Source organism: Falco punctatus (assembly GCF_963210335.1).
Source record: "Falco punctatus genome assembly, chromosome: 4".
Lineage (NCBI taxonomy): Eukaryota > Metazoa > Chordata > Aves > Falconiformes > Falconidae > Falco > Falco punctatus.
In genome coordinates, this window is record NC_137583.1 from 28,227,517 (window position 1) to 28,248,512 (window position 20,996).

Genomic DNA, 20,996 nt, shown 5'->3' on the forward strand with positions numbered 1-20,996 from the left:
CCACAGGGTGCTGCAAGAGGTGGGTGATGGAGACCCCTGGGCAGGGTGGCACCTCTAGGGGAGATGACAGAAGGGGGCTGAGCTGTAGGGCTGGGAGCTGCTCCTCACGACGTGCCCCACAGCCATGTGCAGGGGGGACACCGGGTGGGTGGCGTGCAGGGGGGACACCGGGTGGGTGGCGTGCAGGGGGGGATGCCGGGTGGGTGGCGTGCAGGAGCCCATGCTGGCAGGTGGCCAGGCAGCTGGCAGGAAAGCGGACACCTGTCGGGTCAGCGTGCCACCCGCGCCCGCCCCAGCCGGGGATCGGGTCTCAGCATTTCCATATGTGAGAGTCAAGTGTCCCCAAGGGGGCCGTGCATGGGGGGGGACACACAATGGGCGATGACCGTCCCCCCCAGCCTACCTCCTGCGGCAGGACCCCCAACAGCACCCAGTGCACCCATACCCACTTACCCCCCACCGCGGGTGCTGCCAACCCCCCAGCACTGGTGGTCTTGTGCCGCAGCGAGCCAGCAGCCACATCAACATGCCACCCACCCTGGGTCCCACCAGCTGCTGGCTCGCCCCCCGTCCCCGTCCCACCGCCGGCCCCCACGGTGGGCTCCCCTCCCCGCCAGCATTACCTTGCTGTGCCAGGGCTGCTTGGTGCCCAGGTACCCGTCTGCCCAGGGGTGCCTGTCCCGCCAGCTGCCCGCCGCCTGGCTCAGGTACCGGGTGATGCCGGCTCCCTGCTGGCTCGCCCACCGCCGGCTGCGCTGGGAGGGCTGCCGGGGGGAACCCTGCTCAGCCGTCCAGGCGTCCGGCATCTCCCGCACCCGCACGACGTGCTGCGTGGACCAGTGCTGCTTGTACATGCGGGACGCCCGGCGGAAGGAGCCCAACCTCTGCACCTGCGGCGTCACCACTGCGTAGCGCCCCGTGCCCTCCTCCCCGGCTGCCCCATCGCCCTCGATGGCCTCCGCTGGCCCCAGGCCGCGGGCACCGTGGCGGTGGGTGGCCGGCGAGCCAGGGGCTTGGCCACGGGGTGCTAGGAAAGTGGGGCGACGCTGGGGTGAGGGGCTCCGGTCACTGTGTGGGATGGAGGGGAGGGTGGAACGCCCAGTGTCAGCCCAGCCCTGGCGCCCCAGCGGTGGGCTTGGCGATCTGCCAGAGCTGCCATTCCTCTGGGACGGGTGCCGGGGCAGGGAGGGCGAGCGGGAGGAAGGTCGGCGGGCAGGTGGGGGGGACGCAGGGCTTTCAGCAGGGGCCATGCTCTCCACCAGCAGTGATGCCAAGGACTGCCCCACGGAGCGGCTGTGGCCCCCCGCTTCAGCAGCAGATGGCCTCACCGGGGGGGAGCGGGGGGCCATCCCAGCAAGGGGCTGCCCAATGCGCTGGATGAAGCTTTTAGGGGTGCTAGGAGCGGGGCTGGGGGGGGGCGGCACCCTGGCACGACCCCGTGCAGCACCCTGCCAGGGGGGCAGGTCCTGGTCCCAGGAGAGGCCTGGGGGGCTGAGGCGGCGGCTGCCGGGCCGGGGGCTCGGTGCCAGGAAGGGACTCCTCTGCAGCGGCTTCACAGCCTTGGTGGGGGGCTCAGGGAGCCGGGGCCAGGCCTGGGGGAGCGGCAGCCCGGGGGGACTGCTCCGCCGCGATGACAGAGGCCTCCCCGACCCCGCCGCCGGCACCCCCAAACGCCTCCCCACCGGTCCCGGGGAGCGGGGAGAGGCTGGCGGCGGGGTAGGGGGCTCGGGGCCAAGCTGCCTGAGGCTGGCACCGAGGGAGGGGGATCGCCGCAGCCCCTCGCCCCGCACGCTGCTGGGGCGCTGCCGGGCTGGCGGCAGCGATGGGGAGCGCCCAGGGTTGGCAAAGGGGTTACGGAGCGACAGCCGCTGCGCGGCCATGCCACCAGCTAGAGATGCTCGTGGCGGGGGGTCCCGGCCCCCCGAGCCAGCGCTCTCCATTCCCGCCAGCCTGCGGGCAGAGCGCCTGTAGGAGGGCTGGGGGGCGCGGGGGTCCCGGAGTGCCCCCGCACCCCGTGGCGGGCGGCTGGGCGACTGCGAGAGGGAGCGCTGGAGGAACTGCCCCAGAGGGCTCCCGCACGCCCGCGCTGCCGAAACCCAGCGGCCTGAGGGTGCCGTGGGGCTGGGGGCTGCTGGCGGTGGCTCGTACTCATCGTAGTCATCCTCATCGTGGGCGGCAGGCAGGTGGGGAGACGGAAGGAGGGGGACGTCCAGGCGGTCCTTGCCAAAGATCTTGACCTGGGGCCTTGGGAAGAGCCTGAATTTCCTATTGAGGGAGAGCTTGGAGGAGAGCGTCTCCCGCATGCCCCGGAGGGAGGAGGCACTGAGGATGGAGAGGGGATACTCCTTGTCTTCCTCCTCCTCTTCTTCCCACTCCTCGGGCTCCTCGGCCTCAGCGATCTCCTCCAGGGCCAGGGCGTAGGGGTTGCAGGAGGACTGGGCATGCGGTGCCCACCCCCCCTCGCTGTACTGGATGCGATGCTCGGGGTATTCGCCCCCAGGGTACCCCCCAGTGAGGGGCTCCCCAAAGTCCTCATAGGGGTCCTCCCTGTAGCCGAAGGGCCCCGCCACCTCCTCGCCATACTCCGGGTCACTGCTGTAAGGGTCGTAAAGGGTGACGGGGTACCCACCGCCAAACGGTCCCTCATCCTCGAGCTCCGCGTAGCTGTAGGGGTGCCCTGGGGGGTCATCCTCCTCCCAAACCCCCCTGTAGAAGCCGTACTCCTCATCTGCCTCATAGCCGGGGTAGTCAGCATAGGGGGTCAGCACTGCATCCTCAAAGCCATACCCTGGTGGATAGGCTGGGGTTTGGATGTAGCCTTCCTCCTCCTCGGTGTAGCCTTGCTGGGGGCCGTAGGCTCCATCCTCCTCCTCAGTGTAGCCACGCCAGGGGCTGTAGGCTCCATCCTCCTCAGAGTAGCCATGCTGGGGGCCATAGGCTCTGCTCTCCTCCTTGGCATAGCCACGCCGGGGGCCATAGTCTCCATCTTCCTTCTTGCAATAGCTGTGGCGGGAGCTGTAGTCTCCATCCTCCTCCTTGGCACAGCCTCGCCGGTGGCTGTAGGCTCCATCCTCCTCCTCAGCCCACCCGTAGCGCGGCACCGGTGGCTCCGCAGGCGCGTGCCGGGAACGCCGCCGGGATGGACGCTGCACTGTGCTGCTGCGTCTCTCCTGGACGTGCCGCGCAGCACCGGGGGCTGACAGCCCGCTGCCGCTGGGGATCCGCTTCATGTTGGCCCGGTGCCTAAGGATCTCGTCTTCTGCAGGGAACGGCAGCTTTCTGGCACCGATACGGGAAAGCCAGGCTGCATCGGCCGCCCGGCCACCCCCCACCAGCCGTCCGCGCCGGGACAGCACCTTCCTGGCCAGCCAGCCCGTGGCGGCAGCCGCCTTGCTCAGCACCTGCGCCCGCGGCTTGAATTTCCTTTCCGGGCGCCGGCGGAAGAGGGACACGCCGTCCTCGGCCGCCTGCCCGCCCCGCCGCAGCAGCAGGAAGGATGGCTTCACCAGTGGGGTGTCGCTGGCTGCCTCCTTCCTCTTCTTGCCCACGCGCTTGAAGCGAACCATCAGGTTGGATGTGGACTTGAGCACCGCCTTGTTCTTCTTCTTCCGCCGCCCCTTGGTGCTGTGCTTCTGCAGCCCCCAGAAGAAACGGGACGTGTTCTTGAACTGCCCTTTCTTGGGCCCACGCAGCCCCAGCTTCTTGAAGCCCATGAAGAGCTTCGAGGTGCTGCGGAGACCCGGGTGAATCGGAGCCTTCGGTGCTGCCGCCGCCTCCTCCTTGACCAGGTCGGGCTCTACAGATTCTTTGGGCTGGCCCTTGGCCCCTTTCTTCTTGTTGGGCGCCAGCCCCATCAGCAGCTTGGAGGTGCCCTTCAGGTTCTTCTTGGCTGGTGCAGCATCGCTCTCGCTTTCCTCCGCCTCTGGCTCCAGCTGCACCTTCTTACCCCGGCCTGGCTTCTTTGCCATGCCCTTGAGCACCCCCTTCTTCTCCTTCTCCTTCTCCTTCTCCTTCTCCTTCTCCTTCTCCTTCTCCTTCTCTTTCCCCTTCTCCTTCCCCTTGCCCTTGCCCTTCTTGGGCTCCTCTGCAGCTGCCTCCTCTGCAGCCACCACCTCCTCCACAGCCGCCACCTCCTCATCCTCCTCCTCCTCCACCGTTTCTGTCTCCCCGCTCTCCTCCACCTTCAGCAGCTCCGCATCCGAGGTCTCCTCCGACTCGCTGGGCGCCTCCTTCTTGCCCTTCCTCCCTTTCCCTTTGCTCCCCGCATCCTTTTTGGGTTCCCCCTTCTTGCCAGCCATCACGGCGGTGGTGGGTGCTCATGCTCCAGCCCCGGCGGGGCCCTGGGAGACGATGCCCCGCACCGGCACGAGGCAGCTCCCGGCACACCGGCTGGCTCCCGACCCCGCAGCCTGCCCCAGGAGGGTATTTACCTGCACTGGGTTGTGGCGAGGCACATGCCCGTGCGTGGCTCCCTCGGCCACTGGCGGCCCCCAGCTTGGCATGGCGCTGGGGCGGCGGGACGGCAGCCCTGGTGCAGCCCGGCGGGAGCTGCCTCCTGCTCCCGCGGCACCCCGCGAGTTGGGCAGCGCAGTGCTGGCAGCTGGGCTCCGTCTGTAACCCAACCGCCGGGGCTCGCGGCGGCATGAATAATGTAAGGGATGTGCCACGCCGGCCGGAGACTTTTCCGAAGCAGCAGAAAGGGGCCTCTGCTGCTGGGAGCATCCCCCAGGGGGACAGCACACGGTACCATCACACCCCAAAACCAGACCCTGCCACCTCCCCGCACCATGGTGCTCCCTGTGCTCTCCTCTGGAGAATCAGCCTCTTCCTCTGGTCAGCGCAGAGGAGGATGAAGCCAAGGACACACCAAGCATCAAGGGAGAGAAGACAATTTTGCAGAGCCCAAGGCATGTGCTGCCCCAGCACCGGGAGCTTGGCCAAGGGGAGCACCACTGGGGAGGAGCCCAACACCACAGCAAATCCCACAGCCGCACTGGGAAGCGGAGAGGAGCTGGGAGCCCACAGGGGTCCCCCCCATGCCAAGCCACACACGTTGCGTATGCGTGCAGGATGCCACACATGCCGCCGGCGAGGGGAGTCGCATGTGCCACACGTGTCCCCCGTGGCAGTGCCAGCAGCGTGTTTGCACACACACGTGCCCAGGCGTGGGGTGACCGCATCAAATGTTAATGCCAGGGCTGGATTCCTGCTGCTGCAGGTTCATAAAAGTTTAAGCAGAAGCGGTGGGAACTGCTGCCCTGCACGCACCACCTGTGGGCAGCAGCAGGACGGCTGCGGGCAGGGGCTGCCAGCGGGCAGGGGCAGCACCCGCTTCACTCCCTTGCAGGGGGAATTTGGGGAGACACAGGGGAGGAGCGGCAGCAGCATCCAGCTGTGCAGCAGCTGGGGAACCCAAGAATCAGCAGCAGTTGCTGGACTGAACCCACTGGCCCTCTCCAGGACCAAGAGAGCCCCCCGGCTGGCACCCTGTGGCAATGTCTCCTCTGAGCCTGGTCCCTCCCTGCCACATTTGCAGTGGGGGTGGGGTATCACCATGATCTGATGGTTTCGGCCCCCTCCCTGCATTAATTTCTGGGCTGGAAACACCCCAGCACGGTCTGCACAGAGGGGGGCTGCCCTGGAGCTGCAAGGAGAGCAGACGGACAGAGCAGGAGGAGAGGCACCCAGCAGGTCCCAGGAGAGGGTCTATGAGGTGACGCAAACATGGGATCAGTAGGACAGAGGATCAGCAGAGCCTGAGCCATGTGGGGAGCGTCGCCTCGCAGAAGCCCCACCACAGCACCAGCACGGGCCACGCACAGGTCTGCCATCACCACTGTGCCTTGCAGGGCTGATGCCACCTGCCAACGCCACCACACCATCCCTCCTCCCAGCATGGATGCCCAGAGCAACACCTGGGCACCACGATGTGGCGAGGAACCACCTCGGACACGGACACAGTCCCTCCCTTGGAGCACAGGGGTACCCAGCTGATGAGAAGCTGCTGCAAGTCCCCACCTCTGTCCCACCACCCGTACCATCCCCGTCTCCATCCTACTGCCCTCAGTGGTCCCCACCTTGGTCCCCGCCATCTTCAGCCAAGCTGGGCAGGGCAAAGGAGGGTCGGGCAGTGCTCTCCGTGCCCTGCGCCACTGGCATGGCTCTCCGTGCCGTTGCCATGGCTGTGCCTGCCTGTGATCAGGGCTCTCCAGGGAGAGTAAGAGCGAGGGGGCAGCCTGGCATCTGCCCAGCGCTTCACCCACGCAGGGGCTGCCTGCCATGGTCCCAGTCCCCATACTGGACCCCCACACACACCTCCGCGGGTTCTTCATCCACGGGCACAGTGATCACCTGCTTTTGCCTTGGCAGAGGTGGGGAAGGGGCATTCGTGCCCAGGCACAGTGGGATGGTGGCAGATGCTGGGGGTTGGTGGGGGAACCCACGACCATGAACCCCAGACCGTGGGGTACCCACACTTGGCAGCTGTTTGCAGGGTGTCTGGGCACAGCTGCATCCAGCAGCGGGACAGGGGAGGGACCCTGGGTGCAAAACCTGGCAGTAAGGGTACTTCCCTGGGATGGTGATGGGGACCAAGACTCTGGGAGAAGGTGCCTAGAACATCCTCTGATCCCGTCACCCCTGAACAGCTCCAGCCACATGGATGAGCCAGGAAAGCCCCTCGTCCCAGGGATGTGGTCCAGGGCAGCCCCTGTCCCACCATCGCAGCCCAGGGCTGTGCCACAGCTGGGTGCAGAAAGGGGAGGGACACTTTGGCCACCAGCGTTCTGCTTCGCTCGCCCCAGCCTGGCACGGCTGCCTGGGACTGTACTTTTGGAACACCGGCATCGGCAGGCAGAGCTCCCAGGGTGGCAGCTCCGCCGTCTCCAGGCAGGTCTGTGGTCACCAGCCAGCCCCGGGTCCACTTACATCCTGTTTCCAGTTACAGCTAGAGCAGGGCTCTGTGCCACCACATCGTGCCATGCCAGCCACATCACACCATGCCACCCCACCGCTGCTGTGTCTCACGAGAACTCTGCATCCCAGCCCCAAGGAGCCAGCCCAGTTGGCCAGGCACCTCCCAGCTGCGGCACCTCTCATCACATCCCCTTCCCGTCACCAGTTCTGCATTGCTGTGCACCCACCTCCAAGCACCCGCGTGCCCAGCGGGCAGCCCCACCACAGCTCTCGCTGCTCCAGCCATGAGCCACTGGGACGCTGGGAGCACGTGGACAGGCTGGACACCTCCAGCGATGGGTAGTATGACAGCAGTGTGGCCCTCCAAGCCCCCGAGGCACTGCAGGGTGTCTCCCCTTGCCCCTCCCTGAGCACCCATCACCCCCCCAAACTGGCCAATTTCCAACCTCCACGCCAAGGAGAGGGACCCAGCACCTCCCAGTGATGCACACCACGTCCCTGCTTGCCAGCTGCTGCCCGACACCGAGAGCTGCCCGCAAGGGAGGTGTTGTGGAAAGGAGAGAGGATGGAGCAGATGCTGGAAGCAGAGACCAGCTGGGCATGACGCGTCCTGGGCTCAGTGCTGGCGTGTACCCAGGAACGCTGGCTGACAGCCCCGGAGCCAGGTCACAGCCCCATGCCACCACCTTGGCCCTGGAGCCAAGCCCAGGGGTCCTGCAGAAGCTCAGCTGCGGGGCCAGGCAGCTGTCCTGGGGTAAAAGAGCCCCTAGGTAAAAGGAATTTGGGGACAGGGTGGTAGAAGACGTGGGGCAGAGGCTCCTGGGGAAAAAGGGGTGTTTCGGGCGGGAAGCTTTGCTCTGGAGGGCAGTGGGAATGCGGGGACTGTCAGGAAGGTGCAAGTCAGAAGGTGAGATAAGGGACCTAAAGGCAGCGAGCAGACAGGCAGGGAGAAGCAGAGATGAGGACACCATACACTCGCACCCAGAGGACCAAGCCCCACGCCACAGTGTCTCCGTAAGGACCAACCCTGCACACCAAGGTCCCTCCCTGGTCCTTCCCGTCACGGCCTCCACGAGCCAAAGAGACAACGTGCCGCCCAGCTGGGGGGCTCACAGCCACTCACCTGGGGTACCCTAGCTCACCCGCATGGCACCGGCTCAGCTCGGCGCTGCCCAAAGCCCCCCGCTCTGCCAGCGCCGTGCTCTCGGCCTCGCTCTCCACCGGGGACCGTCACTCCCCCGGCAGCCACGGGACCATATTTGCTGCGTGGCAGCTGCAGGCTGCTGCCATCCAATGCATATTTGATGACTGCTATTATTCTCATCTCCACTCATGAGCGGAGGGATGAGAGCTAATCTTCCCTCTGCAGAGCCAGGAAGCATCAGGGAGGGAGCGGCTGGAGGGGCAGCCAGCTCTGGTGCCCCCCAGCCTGGTCCTCATCCCTTGGTGATGCGGCTGGACAGCCCTGCAGCCCCTTTCCTCCCAGGAGGTAGAGCTGTGCCACCTCGCAGCGTCACGAGCCCTCGATGTGAGCAGCTGGTGAATGGCCCTGACCCATTCCTGCCCTCAAACCGGTGCAGGTTTAGGAGAAGAACTCACAGGGACATGGGGGTGGACACACAGACGCCCCTCTCCAAAGTAGGGCTGGGACCAAGTGGTCCTGAGGCCAGGCACAGAGAAGGGATCTAGACACCCTCCATCCCGACACCACCGGACTGCCCTCTCCTCCTCGGATGTGCAGGGCATCTCCGCCTGCCTTCACAAAGCATCCGAGCGCCTCGAAGCTTCCTCCTCCCCAGCACGGGGTTCCCACCCCACCCCAACCCGGGGACCGTTTTCCAGCAGCAATGGAGCCCACGGCTCTCCCAAAGCCAGGGGCAGTGAGAGCATCCTGCCGCAGGCGCTGCGCCACCCGACCCGGGAAAAACCTCCGCTTCCTTCTCCTCCGTGCAGACACGTCCCTGCCGTAATGCGGTGGGTATTTATTATGCTGATTCCTCAGAAAGCAAGGGCTTAACTGCAAATTACAATCAATACCCCCCATCCCCAAGGGGCAGGTTCATCATTTAGCAGGCGCAACCAGAGGAATTCAAAACTATTTGCCAGCCATAAATCCTCCTCGCCGCAGCCTCCCCAGCCAGCCCCGCACAACACGCGATGGCTGGTTGGGGTGACCCTTGTCAGCATTTGAAACAATTAAGCTGTCACTGCGGATCGTGACTCTTATATACAGCCCTGAGCAGCACTTTGAGATGTCAGCGTGATGGGGTGAGGGAAGCTGGCTGAGGCGAGCCCGCCGCAGTAACTGTCTCTCATTGAATTAAATGAATGTATTTGGAGTCAGAGTCTCTTTTTATTACCTTGCAAACGATTCCTGACTAAATTAAATTATAAAAGGAGTGTTCAGCCAATCAAACCTGCTTGATTGCCTGGAACAGGCATTTTAAACAGAGCACGCCTCAGGCCATCACCGTTTCCAGGGCTAGATGGAGGGTGGCTGATGGGCTGCATCGCAGCCGATCCACCCCGCTTCACACCTGGAGAGCCGCCCAGGAGCGACGCATGGCCACACTCCGCCAGCAAAGTGGGACAGGGCAGGATCCGTGCAGCCCTCTGGGAGCGGGGTACGGCGCTAATGGAACCCGAGTCAGCTGAAAGAGCAGAGGAATGGCAGGGGGCTGCAGAGCAGAAGAGCAGACTGCCAGCCAGGCTGCCGAGAGCAGCTTTCTCTGAGCATCACCCAGCCAAGCCTTCCCTCGTACAGCGGAGAAAATGCAGCGTGCTGCTCTTTGCGGGGCAAACCCACAGCTCCTGCCTGCAAACCAGAGGCAGCACCTGCCTTTCTCCAAACGTGCTCAGCAAGGAGGCTCTGAGCCCATCTCCCTTCGGGAGCTCCTCCACGGAGCTAACAAGGGGTCTGACCAATTCTATAAACCACAGGAGGCTCCGGCACAATCCTAATGCTGCAGTAGATTTCCCCCCTGCCCTTATGATCTTGCTTTCTCAGGATTCAGAGAGATCTTCAGGCAAACCTGCTCCAAACTGCAATGTTTGCAGCTTTTAACGTCAGTGCAGAACAATTAGGGAAGCCGTCTGGAAGAATGAATACTGCAATTAAATGCATGCATTTTCAAATACAGCTATAAACTCGCTTGCAAAAAAGCTGCTCTCACTAAAAAAAGAAGTTAGCTTCTTCTGGCTTAACTATTTTTACTTCATCCCTATTCCAAATTTAATCATGTATCAGTTCATTTTAAACAGGATAAAATGTCCAGTTTCCCAAATGAAGAGTAAGGCTAATTAGGCAGAGGGTTTTTTGAACGATGGCAGACTAGACTAGACAATTTGCAACCTGAACACATTGAGAGGTAGGCACTAACTGACCGAGGACATGCTTTAGCAGGCAATACTGTGCACTTCAGCCTCACACAGCACCAGTCACTTCCCCGGCCCCACACACTACCTGGCCCAAGGACCAAGCCCAGTCAGCAGTTCTGGCTGCCCGTCCATGTGCCACGGCTTGGCAGGCCTCTGGGTTTGAAGTGAAAAGTCAGAAACTCAGGGACAAAATGAAACTAAAAGACCTCTTTGTGCGGGAAACCCTGCCTGTGCAACCTTCACAGGAAATTTAAAGGGCAAGTTAATGTGCTGGAACGGCATCCCACCCAATTCACACAGAGAAGTGCCTGCTTTCCGCAGCCAGCTCAGGCATAATGCGGCTAATTTGGAGCTCATTCTCCGCTAGCTGCCTCCGCGGTCGGGATTTGCTCTGCACTCCAGCTGTGAACAAAGCCAGGAACAGGGAAGGGAACTTACAGAGTTCAAAGTCACCTTCTTAGCTTGGGTACTGTGTATAGCATCTATTTATCTCCCATCGCACCTCATCAAGTCCCCTCCAGCCACAGAGCCCTGCTTTGCAGCCATTCCCTTCACAATCTATTCCCCGCTACAACCTCCTGCAACAGCATCCAGCCCTCCTCCGGCAGCCAAAGGTAAAAAAAGAGAGTTCGAAAACACACCAAACCATTTACCCACTGCAGGCAGACAGCTACAGTTCACATGAAATAGCAACTTTTATTTTCTCAAATAAAATAATCCTTCCATTTCTGCTCGATCAGTTTGTGAGGGGTGGGGAGGAACACAAAGGAGAGGGAAGGAGCCCTGCTCAGACAAGTTTGCCATCAGACCTGTCCTCACAGTTAAGAATCCACATCAGATCGAACCCTTTTTCAATGAAAGAAAATAAAAGCTATTGGCAACTCTTGATCCCAGAAGGAAAGAGCTGTTCTCTATCAGGCACTCTGAATTTTTTTAGCATCAGTATTCAATGAAAAAGCATGATTAGAAAAATCCCAGATTTCTGATGAAAAATATCCAGACAAGCAACAATGTTTAACAGGGCTGGGCTAAAACCCACGGCATGGGATGGTACCTGGAGCTCAAAGAGCTGTTACTGGAATTTAGAGGCATGATTGAGAAAGGAGATCCCAAGCGATACTCTTGGGGACTAATGGGAAGGATGAGAGCAAAGGAGAAAACTCCCAAGGTAGCTCCTCGACGAGTGATATGCCAGAAGGAAATCTTCACTGCACACTACGGCTCGTTCATCGTAACCTGCTGCAGTTCGGCCAGGTTAATCACTCACTAAAAATTTCATTTCTCATCTCTCTCAGTACCAGTTGGACCAGGATGTCCCACAAACCCTACTGCAGAGCTAAGGAGAGGCACAGAGTGCCACATTTTAGCGTTAATTGAGGTGGGACCATTATAAATTCACCAGGGGTTGTCTCAGATGCAGAGACCAACATCTCCAATGGTGAAAGCTGCAAAGACGTGTCCAGTGAGCAGGGGAGGGAGAACCTGTTTCAGATCAATACTTAAATTAAGTGAATGGATCAGCAGCAAAGCATCAGCAATGTTCTCTCGGCCCTGGCTTCCCTGTCCTCAAGCACAGGGCCAAATTTGTTCACACAAACCCATAAACGGCCCACTGGTTAAGCAAGCCACTGGTAGGTTAACACATGGATCTGTATGCAAACCCTACGAGGCAGGATTTTGCTGGCTGTGGGAACTGTGTCCTAGAAAAACTGGCTCCTCTATTTTTAAGAAACATTACTTTGCCTGAAATGCTGCAAGATGGAAACTCATCTTCCCCATCCCCACCTGCAAGTACAGTAGCCTCATTTTCTGCCTTTCTCCAAGAGAAGGAGCTTCATGGAAGCTTTCTTGCTTTCTTGGCTGTAGAACACATCTCCCTTTTTCTTTTTCATTTTCTTTTTTTACTCTTTTTTTTGTTTTGTTTTGCTTTTATGTGGTCAGTTCCAATTCTAGTGATTAAAGACAAGGCCAGGCACCAGCAAAGAGGGTTACTTCTTTACGATCTGAATGACATCTTCATGCTCCATCATATGAGTTAAGCCCACTCTTTGAGGGCTGTATTTTGTGCTTGTCCCCTTTAAAGCAAAAGGGGGAGAAAGGTTAGGAGAAGACCACTCAGAGACACCTGAGGACAGAGATTTCATTTGCTTTAAACACTTACCCACACCAAGGCATATTTGAACTGGCTGGCTAACGATCTGTGAATCCGATGGCACTGCAAGACAGACAGACAGACAGCGTGTGAGGCAGTTCAGTGGTGCTGCTTTGCAAACAACTGGCTCAATATTCAGGAACTAGGGAAAAACTCAGGCCTATGTTAGAAATTACAAAAGCGACTTTAGGAGCCAGTTAACAGCACTTGAAAGAATACAGAACAGACACAGGAATCACCAGTCCACATAAAGCCCCATTCCACTGCTTCCATGCGCTTTTTCACTGGACTGCATTAAGTAAATTTTTTTTAACCTTTTATAGCAGCTAAGAAAGCAACCTAAAGCAGACAGAATCAGTAAAGGTAACAAAAGGAGAAGCCCAAGTAAACACTGACATGTCCCAAGCTTTATGAAGCACAAATCATAGCAGGCTCCAAGAGGAACTTGCCTTCTACAGACAAGGAAACATAAAAGATGCAGAGAAATTACCACATGCTCCACAGAGGCCCCTTTCCGTAGAATAATGGCATCTGTAAAGTCTGGTCTCTCTGTGGAGAAGCAGGAGGGGGGGGAAAAGCATTGGATTTCCATCAAGTGTGTTCTAATATGCTGACACCATCTCACATTGCCTTGTGCTTACTAGTCCCAAATTCCTCCTCCCGTTACACTTGCCAGCTCCCAGACAGAACAGGTATCCATGTACTTGAGAACATCAAATCAGTTCTGTAGACACTCCAGTACCCACAAGCACAGTTACCCACGCCACACAGTCAACAGCTTCCTCACAATCCACCTCCTCCAATGCCATTCCAAATACTCGACTTATAACAAAACCACCCAAGTCAAAACACACCTGCTCAAGTAAAACCAAGCCACTCTGCATTTTTCTGTAAAATCCCCATGATTTCACAGCTTAACAAGCTCATAGAAAGCTCCTTAACCTCCTCACATCCACCCAAGTTCAGTCACAGCTGCGCACAACCAAACAGGCACAAGTTATAGACATGCCTTCATCACTGAGAGAAGCTGCAAGTGAATTATAAAGCAAAAGGAGGATCAAAGGCACTCCTGAGCCTTCAGGAGCCTGGCATGGGAATCACCAAACCTCTTGCAGTAGGAACCAGAGACCTATTCTGGGTAGTGATGGGCTGAACAGTTCATCAGAGAGCATGCATAATAAGGAAAAATGTTGCGAACGTGCACACTTTATTTCCTTATATCATCCCCTGAAAAGTCTTATGAAAATTCAGCTCTTCTAGTGCCAAGAGAATGGGAGGGTTGTGTCGGGATACATGCATGGCTGGATCAGATGGAACAGAAAGCATTTCCCAAGAGCAGAAAGCTGGTTAGGGAGAGCATAACTGCAGCTTTCCAGGACACAAGAGACCGCTGACAGCCAGGCATCCAAGCCCTGCTGGCAGCCTGTCTGCCTTCGATGAGCAGCAGCCCTTTGTGCCTTTCAAACCTTCTGTTCAGCTAACGGTCACTTACGTCCTCGTTTCTTGGTGTAGATGCAGGTAAGTGCCAGGTATTCCCAGAGCTTCTCCAACAAGTAGTCCAGGTTCAGTTTCATGCCACAGCTGCAAAACACCAGGAACATCTCCATGGTTACTGCTGTTGTGATTTAGAGATCCAGAAGAACAAGGTTAAACCTCTTATTAAAGTACTAGGGAAAAAGGAGAAAAGTCTTTTAACAAGGCTGGCAAAGGAAAAACACAAGCAGCTTTGAAGCAGCAAAGCCCCAGTCAGATATATCAGCACTTCCAAGGAAACAAGCTAGACTGGCTTACTCTGGCCTGCAGACAGCGTGGAAAAGCCAAACGGCCTGCTGTGTCAGGGGAAGGAAGCCTGGAAAAAGCCGCACAGCGGCTCCGCTTCTCACCCCAGCAGCTGCAGACAGCACTGTGAGAAGCCCCTTCTTGGGAGAAGCTGGTAAAAGGGGTATGAAATAAACCACCACACCATCTGGCCCAGCACATCAGGCAGCGTGAGAGGCTCCTACCTGATTACAACGCTGTGAGGTCTCCGAGCGAGACGATCCACTTCCTCCATAGATATCTGGTCAATCTTGTTATAAACCTAAGTCAAAGGAAAAACAACATACCCTTTAGGAAGTCAGTTCAGCAGCACCGCAAGAAAAACAGACAGGTCATGTAGGTATAACAAGGTAGTTCCAGCTTCTGAAACAGAAACTCAGATCCTGTCAGCCAGAGGACCAACCAAGGCTCTTAGTAAAACAAAGTTAAAATTCAGAAGCCCAAAGGTAAGTTTGGGCCTTTTAAAGTTCTCCCTTTGGGATGACTTGCAACACATTCTCCAGGACCTTTGATTTCACACCCAGTCACTATCAAACACAAATCTTAAGTGACCTTTGGCACAAGGGACCAGTGATGAAAACCCAAGTGCAGAGCTGGCAGTGCAGGACCCGAAGGCTCCAGGCCGGGGGAGCAAACCCCATGCCACCAGGGCAGCAGCGCACGCAGGCAGCCACAAGGTGGCACAGGGAACACGCACACAGTACTGCCGCACCGAAAAGCTTATAAAAATCTCCCTGTCGAGTTGTGCTTTCCAGCTCTTAAACCCCAAAGCATTACTGCCTGAGGAACCAGGAGCCCAGTTCTCCTTCAGCAAAGGACGGAGATGCTCGGCGCGGCAGAAGGCAGGCTGTTTCCGAAATACTCACGTAGAGGCACGGCATGTAGACCCTGTTGCCTACGATCACATCAATGAACTCATCAGGGGAACAATCCTCTCTGAAGAGGACCTCAGCGTTGAAGATTTCTGAGGTGAGCACTGTCAAGGCCCAAACCCCAACACACCTACACACCGCGGCGAGCCAACGGGCTGAGCTTGCTTGTGAATGCCTGCTGTCAACCCAGCGAGCGCCCAAGACACCAGGCTGTCCCACAGCAGGTACCACTCAACTCCTGAGCTGCTGCTGGCTTAAGGGTCTCCCGTTTTAGGAAAGGATACTGTATTCGTGGAGGATGAGCTGCACCAACTTCTCGGAGCACTGAGTCAACGTGACAGTTGAGTTGAAGGAGATACCTCCACCCTTCTTCGGCTGCAGGGAGGCAACAAAGCAACTTAAGAACAGCCTGCAAAATCTACAGACTCCCCTTCAGGGACCATCTTTGAGCACACAGGGGGACACAAGCTGTGCTTGCAGCAGTCCAGGAAACCTCACCTTGAAGTAGATATTTGGTTTACTTTTGTTCAGCCGGATTCCTACAGATTCCAGTTCTTTCTCCAGCAAGGCCCTGCAGGGACACTGCACATTAGCACCTGTGAGACTGAGCGCAGTTAGGTGACACCCACACCCTTTCCTTTCTGACTATCATATCGATAGAGCCTTGCCGTAAGCTTTCACTGCAACCTGAACACCACAGCTAACGCAGGACAGTCTGCAGTGGAAATCTAGGTTGAAATCCCCATCTCTGAACAGCCATCCTGTGGGAACGATCCTTCAGCTGAGAAGCCCAAGCCAGTTAGCTAGCATGCTTCTAACGGAGTACAACCTCCATCTTATGCTCAATAGCTTAAGTACCGGTACCCCAATGTGTACAGGACATAACGCTTCAGGGAGCTGGCATGTTTTCTGGGCACGAGGGACCCCCTGAACCTGGCCCACCACACCACAGTTCCACATGCCCACAAGCACACGCTCACCTCTGTACTTCACCCTTTGTCGCATCCAGCATCATAATAACAACGTCTGCCGTCCTGGCCACAGCTATCACCTGCCGACCTCTGCCCTTCCCTGAGAAGAGAGGGGACGGCCATACATCAGCAAGAGAAACCAGCTGCGAGTTCTGCGACAGACAGGGACTCCTGCACTGCTCAGCTGCTTGGAAGCAAGGAAAAAGATCCCACAGTGCTGTACTGGCTGTAGTCAGCTGCTCAACGGCCCTGAGCAAGCACATCTGGTCCACCCATATTGTCTTATGTCCAGCACAAATACTCTTTGCTGCTGCTCCTCCACCACAGGTTACATGAACTCTTGTGTGTAAAGCTGAGTACGGCTGCATGGGTGGAAATGACATCTCTGCCATCAGGACAGACATCCCCAGACACGTGCAACAGTAGCAGCTCTAGGCAGCAGAGACAGCTTACCCAGACCAGTGATGTGGGTCTAGGGCTGCTGTGCAGAGACGTTCCATAAACTTTCTGGCCAAAAAGGAGAGAGACACCAGGCCATGTTCCTCCAAGAATAGACCATTAGGAGATTTTCCTAAGTTTCCCAAGGATTATGGAATCTGACATGACTTTCCTAAGCTTCATAAGGCATCTTCTGACATGACCAGCCAATCAGGACAAGGATGAAGCAGAAGGACAAAGCCAACACCTCTTCCCAGAATCAGAAGTCATGGGAGGACTGGCAGGAACCCAGGAAATTAGTCAAAAGAGGTTACTGTTTAGCTGTAATTTCCCCCTCCGCCTCTCCAGCATCTTTCTTTAGATTTCCTCAGTACCAGAAAACAGATGAGCAAGATAACACTCACGCAAGAAGGTGAGAAGTGACTGGCTTGCTTTGGCTCCCACCTCCAGAAAAGCATCTTTCTGCTACATATAGAACCTTATGTGGGCTCAGGGATAAGAATCGTGCCTCACATAAGATCAAGGACTCTAAAATTTGGAAAACCAATGTGGGAACTATTGGCCCAGGAAACCTGCTAATGTTTGAGACACCCAGGTACACTATTGAGGGCAAATGCCTACTTTACATGAACACAGAGATCAGTCAACCTTGTGCCGCTCCTTCGATGATTCCAGGCAGATCCAGCAGCTGAATATTGGCTCCTTTGTACTGAAAAGGAAACAGAAGGATGGGAAGTTGAAAGCCTTGTGCAGGGCATCTGAGCTGCCTCAAAAGCCCCAAGCATGCGCTGGGGTCCAAAGCCTGCAGAGAGTGGAACTGAATGAACCTGACAGAGCAGGACAATTTTGCACAAAGCTGATGGCTGTTTTGTCAAGGCAACCTCCAGTGTGTTTCCTATGAAGCTGCATTAATCACCACATACTGCAGTACGTTAGGTCCTGACCTCCTAAAGCATCACATGATTGCAGTGTGAGAAAGCACCAGGAAAACAGCACGTTATCCTGGGTGGGTGAAATGGAAAGAAAAAAAACCACCTTACTTTCTTGGTCTAACAAGAAAGCACAGTAACAGGCAAGCGCCACCATCTCTTACTGAGATGGATCAGAACTATTCAGACGTGTTGCGGGTCTTACCAGGAAATAACAGGGGACTTTCATCCAGCACATCTGCAGGGGCATTAGTTTTCAAGCTATTGTTGCAGCAAAGTCCTCAGTAACAGCTTTAGCGACTGACTGCAGCTCACAGCTGCATTTGGATGCATTACAATATTTGTGTTCTTTCTAACACCAACACAGTTACTGCCATTATTTAACTCCGCTTTCAATTCTGACCCAGATTTTCTCATTACTCTTGGACACTTTTCAGTTTGATGCCCTTTATCATTTGCTTTACTGATGGATGCTTAGGCCACCACTAATAAAACTCCTCAAGGACAGGAGTAGTTGTATTTTCTTTCAAAACTGATCACAGTACAGATTGCCTCTTTTAAAGCTTCATTAAAAACAAATCTGTCAAGGTTTCCAGCCATCTGGTCAATGGCGCCAATAGCGGTTATAAAAAATTCAGCTGAGAATTGTTGTATTGCTCTGGTCAGTCGAACGGCAACATACAAAACCCTGATCAGGCAGTCAATCCTGAAGAGTTATGCAGCCCAGGGAAGTGCTAAATCAGCACTGCAGGCTGTAGAAGACCTGATACCGCAAGCACTCAAGGCTTCCCAAAGTTTAAAGCAGAAGTCAGCAGAGACCTTTGGGTAACAGTGCTTCTTAACAGCAGCACAAGTGTATCTGGTGCAAACAGACACATTTACATGTCTGGCTTTCTTACCACTGCTATGCCAAAGGGAGGAGAATCCTACTTACTTCTATGACTCCTGGGATACACGTCAGGGTTGTGAACTCGTAAGATGCAGCTTCGCTGGCAGTTGAGGTCATTAAACTCAAAAACGTGGACTGAAATGCAAGAGATCAGCATCACTAAAGATACACAAATGAAAGCACCAGTGAATGTTCAGCAACACAAGTAACACCAGTGTGTTCCTCAGCTTTTAAAAGTCATGTTGTGGCTGTTCCAGGCACAGAGACTGAAGCAGTGATGGGACAGCCAGCAACTCCACCAAACAAAGGTAAATCTCATCCTCCCACCTATTTCCTCAGCAGTGCCATGGCTGAGCAAGCCCAGGTTTCAGGCTGTTACCACAGCACACCGCACACAAGATGAAGGAGTGTTTTCCCCAGCTCTAACTTTCACCCCTCAGCATACAATAACCTTCTGCTAACTCATGGCAAGAAGATGAAAGATGAGGAGAGGATGGATATCCACTTTACAGCCACTGCTAACCACAAACTGGAAACACACATGTCACGCAGTTAACATAGACACTCACTGACCTTACCCACAGAAGGAAAACCGATCAGTGCCACCCGGGCATCTCCAGATTTCATCACATCAAAGCCTTCTCCTTTAGCAGCTGAGGACTTGGAGGGTTCTAGCAACTGAGCTCTGTATTTTGCAAGCTTCGCCTTCAGCAGGCCGAGGTGGTACTCAGTGGCTGGAATAAGACAAACACAACAACTGGTTGACAGAATATTGCCGATAACTCACTTCTAAAAATAAGAACTTTTCGGTCAATGTCTTAACCACTGTCACATGCACGAGCTACCCCCCTGCTGTTCCGTAACCTTTTAAAATATTGGCCATAGAAAGCAAACCTTCTAGGGACCTGCACAGAAAGTCAGACTCAAAAGAAGTAAGCAGCCAAAAACCTCCCAAGTAAAAGGAGCGAGCCAGAGGGAGAGCAGGTGAAGGAATGAACAGGTGAAGGGAGCCAGCTGAGAAGGGAGAAAACACAGGGGGAGCGGCCACTCCTCAGCAAAGGTCCCTCCTTACACCCGGTCACATCCAGCACTCTGAAACCACACAGTTTTTTCCCCCTGCTCTTGTCAAGTTTTAAAGACATGTTCAACTGGGACCTCACATGCGTGAAAGTACTTTACTGACTTATTCTTAACAAAACACCTGAATTTACACGATAGAGGGGAAAAAAATAAGAAGGTACTTATTTCTGTAGAAGCTCTCTTTGTAACAGAGAAGGGCAAGAAACCCAAGCATTTATGGCATTTACTGTTTTTACTTTCCATTATTTACCACAGCCTAAAGCCTCAGAAGGAGTGAGGTGCTGGGCACCACCAGCAGAACTTGTGGGGAGCTCTGCTCCCCAGTCCCCCCTTTAGGTTAAGGCATTCAAACACCAGCTTGGGGACCCTGCAGCAGACAGCGCCGGGCCCTTTGCACCAGTAGCACTTGGGGTCCTCAGCCCAGCTCTGAGGAGTCAGGGGTGCCACCAGGGCTGCAGCCCACCCCTCCTCCAGGCATGTGGCCCGAGGCTTCCCACCCACACAGGCCAGGGCATCAACAGCATGGAAAGGGGGCGGCTGGCAGGAGGTGCAGCCCCCACACCCCCTCCCAGGCACCCTTCTCCCCCATACACCCCTCTGCCATGTACTCTTCTGCCCCATACAGCCCCCCCCCCAAGCACTCTTCTGCCCCATACACAGACACTCACACACAGACACCCTTCTCCCCCATACAATCCCCTCCAAGTACCTTTCTCCCCCACAGCCCCCCCCCGCCCCAGACACCCTTCTCCCCCATAAACATGCCCCATCCCAGGTACCCTTCTTCCCCATACCCACCTCTGCGCAGACACCCTTCTCCCCCATACTGCCCCCCCCTCCCCAGCCTCTCGGCCCACCCTGCTCCCCAGCCTGACCCAGCCTCCCCCCAAGCCGCTCAAGCCCCCCGATCCAGCCCCTTGTACCCCCTCACGTCCCCCAGCTTCACAAACCTCCCCACAGCCCACCTTCCCCACAGCCCAGGCCATCCTCTCTTCCCCCGGTTCCCTCCCAGCGCCCCCATAACCTGGCAGCCATACTCCCCCTGCCCCTCACACCCCCGACCACCTCTTCCCCCGCCAGGGGCTCTGCCCCGGCCGGCATCCCCAGGTACCACAGCCCCCCGGCCACCCTCAGCCCCCCCGGCCGGCATCCACAGGTACGCCGGCCGCCCCGGACCTTTGTTCTTCTGCGTGCGTGCGATCTCCTTCTCGATCTCGGAGATCTTCTCCAGGATACCCATGGCGGGGCCGGCCGGGCCCGCTCCCCAGGCCCGCACGCCGCACGCCGGAAGCGCCGCCGGCCCCTCCGTCCGTCCCCCTCAGGCGCCCGGCGCTGCGCTCCCGCCGCGCCGTCCGGCCGCCTCCCGCGCCCGCCTTCCGGGTTCCGCCCGCCGCCAGCCCCGGGCACGGCCCGGCGTCTCGGAGCGGGGTCGCGGGGGGGCGGCTGGTAACGCCAGCTGCCGGGGAAGGGGCTAACGGGAGCTGCTGATAGGGAAAGCTATAAGGAACCAGGCAGGCTTCAGAGGGAGCCCCCCCCACAGGCCTTGCCCCCCCT

General features: G+C 56.9%; 2 protein-coding genes across 2 annotated transcripts; both read right to left on the reverse strand.

The window, feature by feature from the left end:
• Positions 1 to 520: 520 nt before the first annotated feature.
• Positions 521 to 10,867, reverse strand: LOC308063482 (uncharacterized protein). The gene has a single exon (XM_080386522.1). The coding sequence runs from the start codon at positions 4,296 to 4,298 to the stop codon at positions 522 to 524; it is 3,777 nt and encodes a 1,258-aa protein (XP_080242648.1). The 5' UTR covers positions 4,299 to 10,867; the 3' UTR covers position 521.
• Positions 10,868 to 10,964: 97 nt separating this feature from the next.
• Positions 10,965 to 20,775, reverse strand: DRG2 (developmentally regulated GTP binding protein 2). The gene is made up of 13 exons (XM_080386578.1): positions 20,619 to 20,775; positions 18,936 to 19,096; positions 18,408 to 18,497; positions 17,193 to 17,253; positions 16,116 to 16,206; positions 15,634 to 15,706; positions 15,420 to 15,510; positions 15,130 to 15,227; positions 14,449 to 14,525; positions 13,938 to 14,026; positions 12,936 to 12,994; positions 12,455 to 12,508; positions 10,965 to 12,368 (listed from the first exon to the last, which is right to left on the reverse strand). The coding sequence occupies exons 1-13, from the start codon at positions 20,680 to 20,682 to the stop codon at positions 12,282 to 12,284; spliced, it is 1,095 nt and encodes a 364-aa protein (XP_080242704.1). The 5' UTR covers positions 20,683 to 20,775; the 3' UTR covers positions 10,965 to 12,281.
• Positions 20,776 to 20,996: the final 221 nt, after the last annotated feature.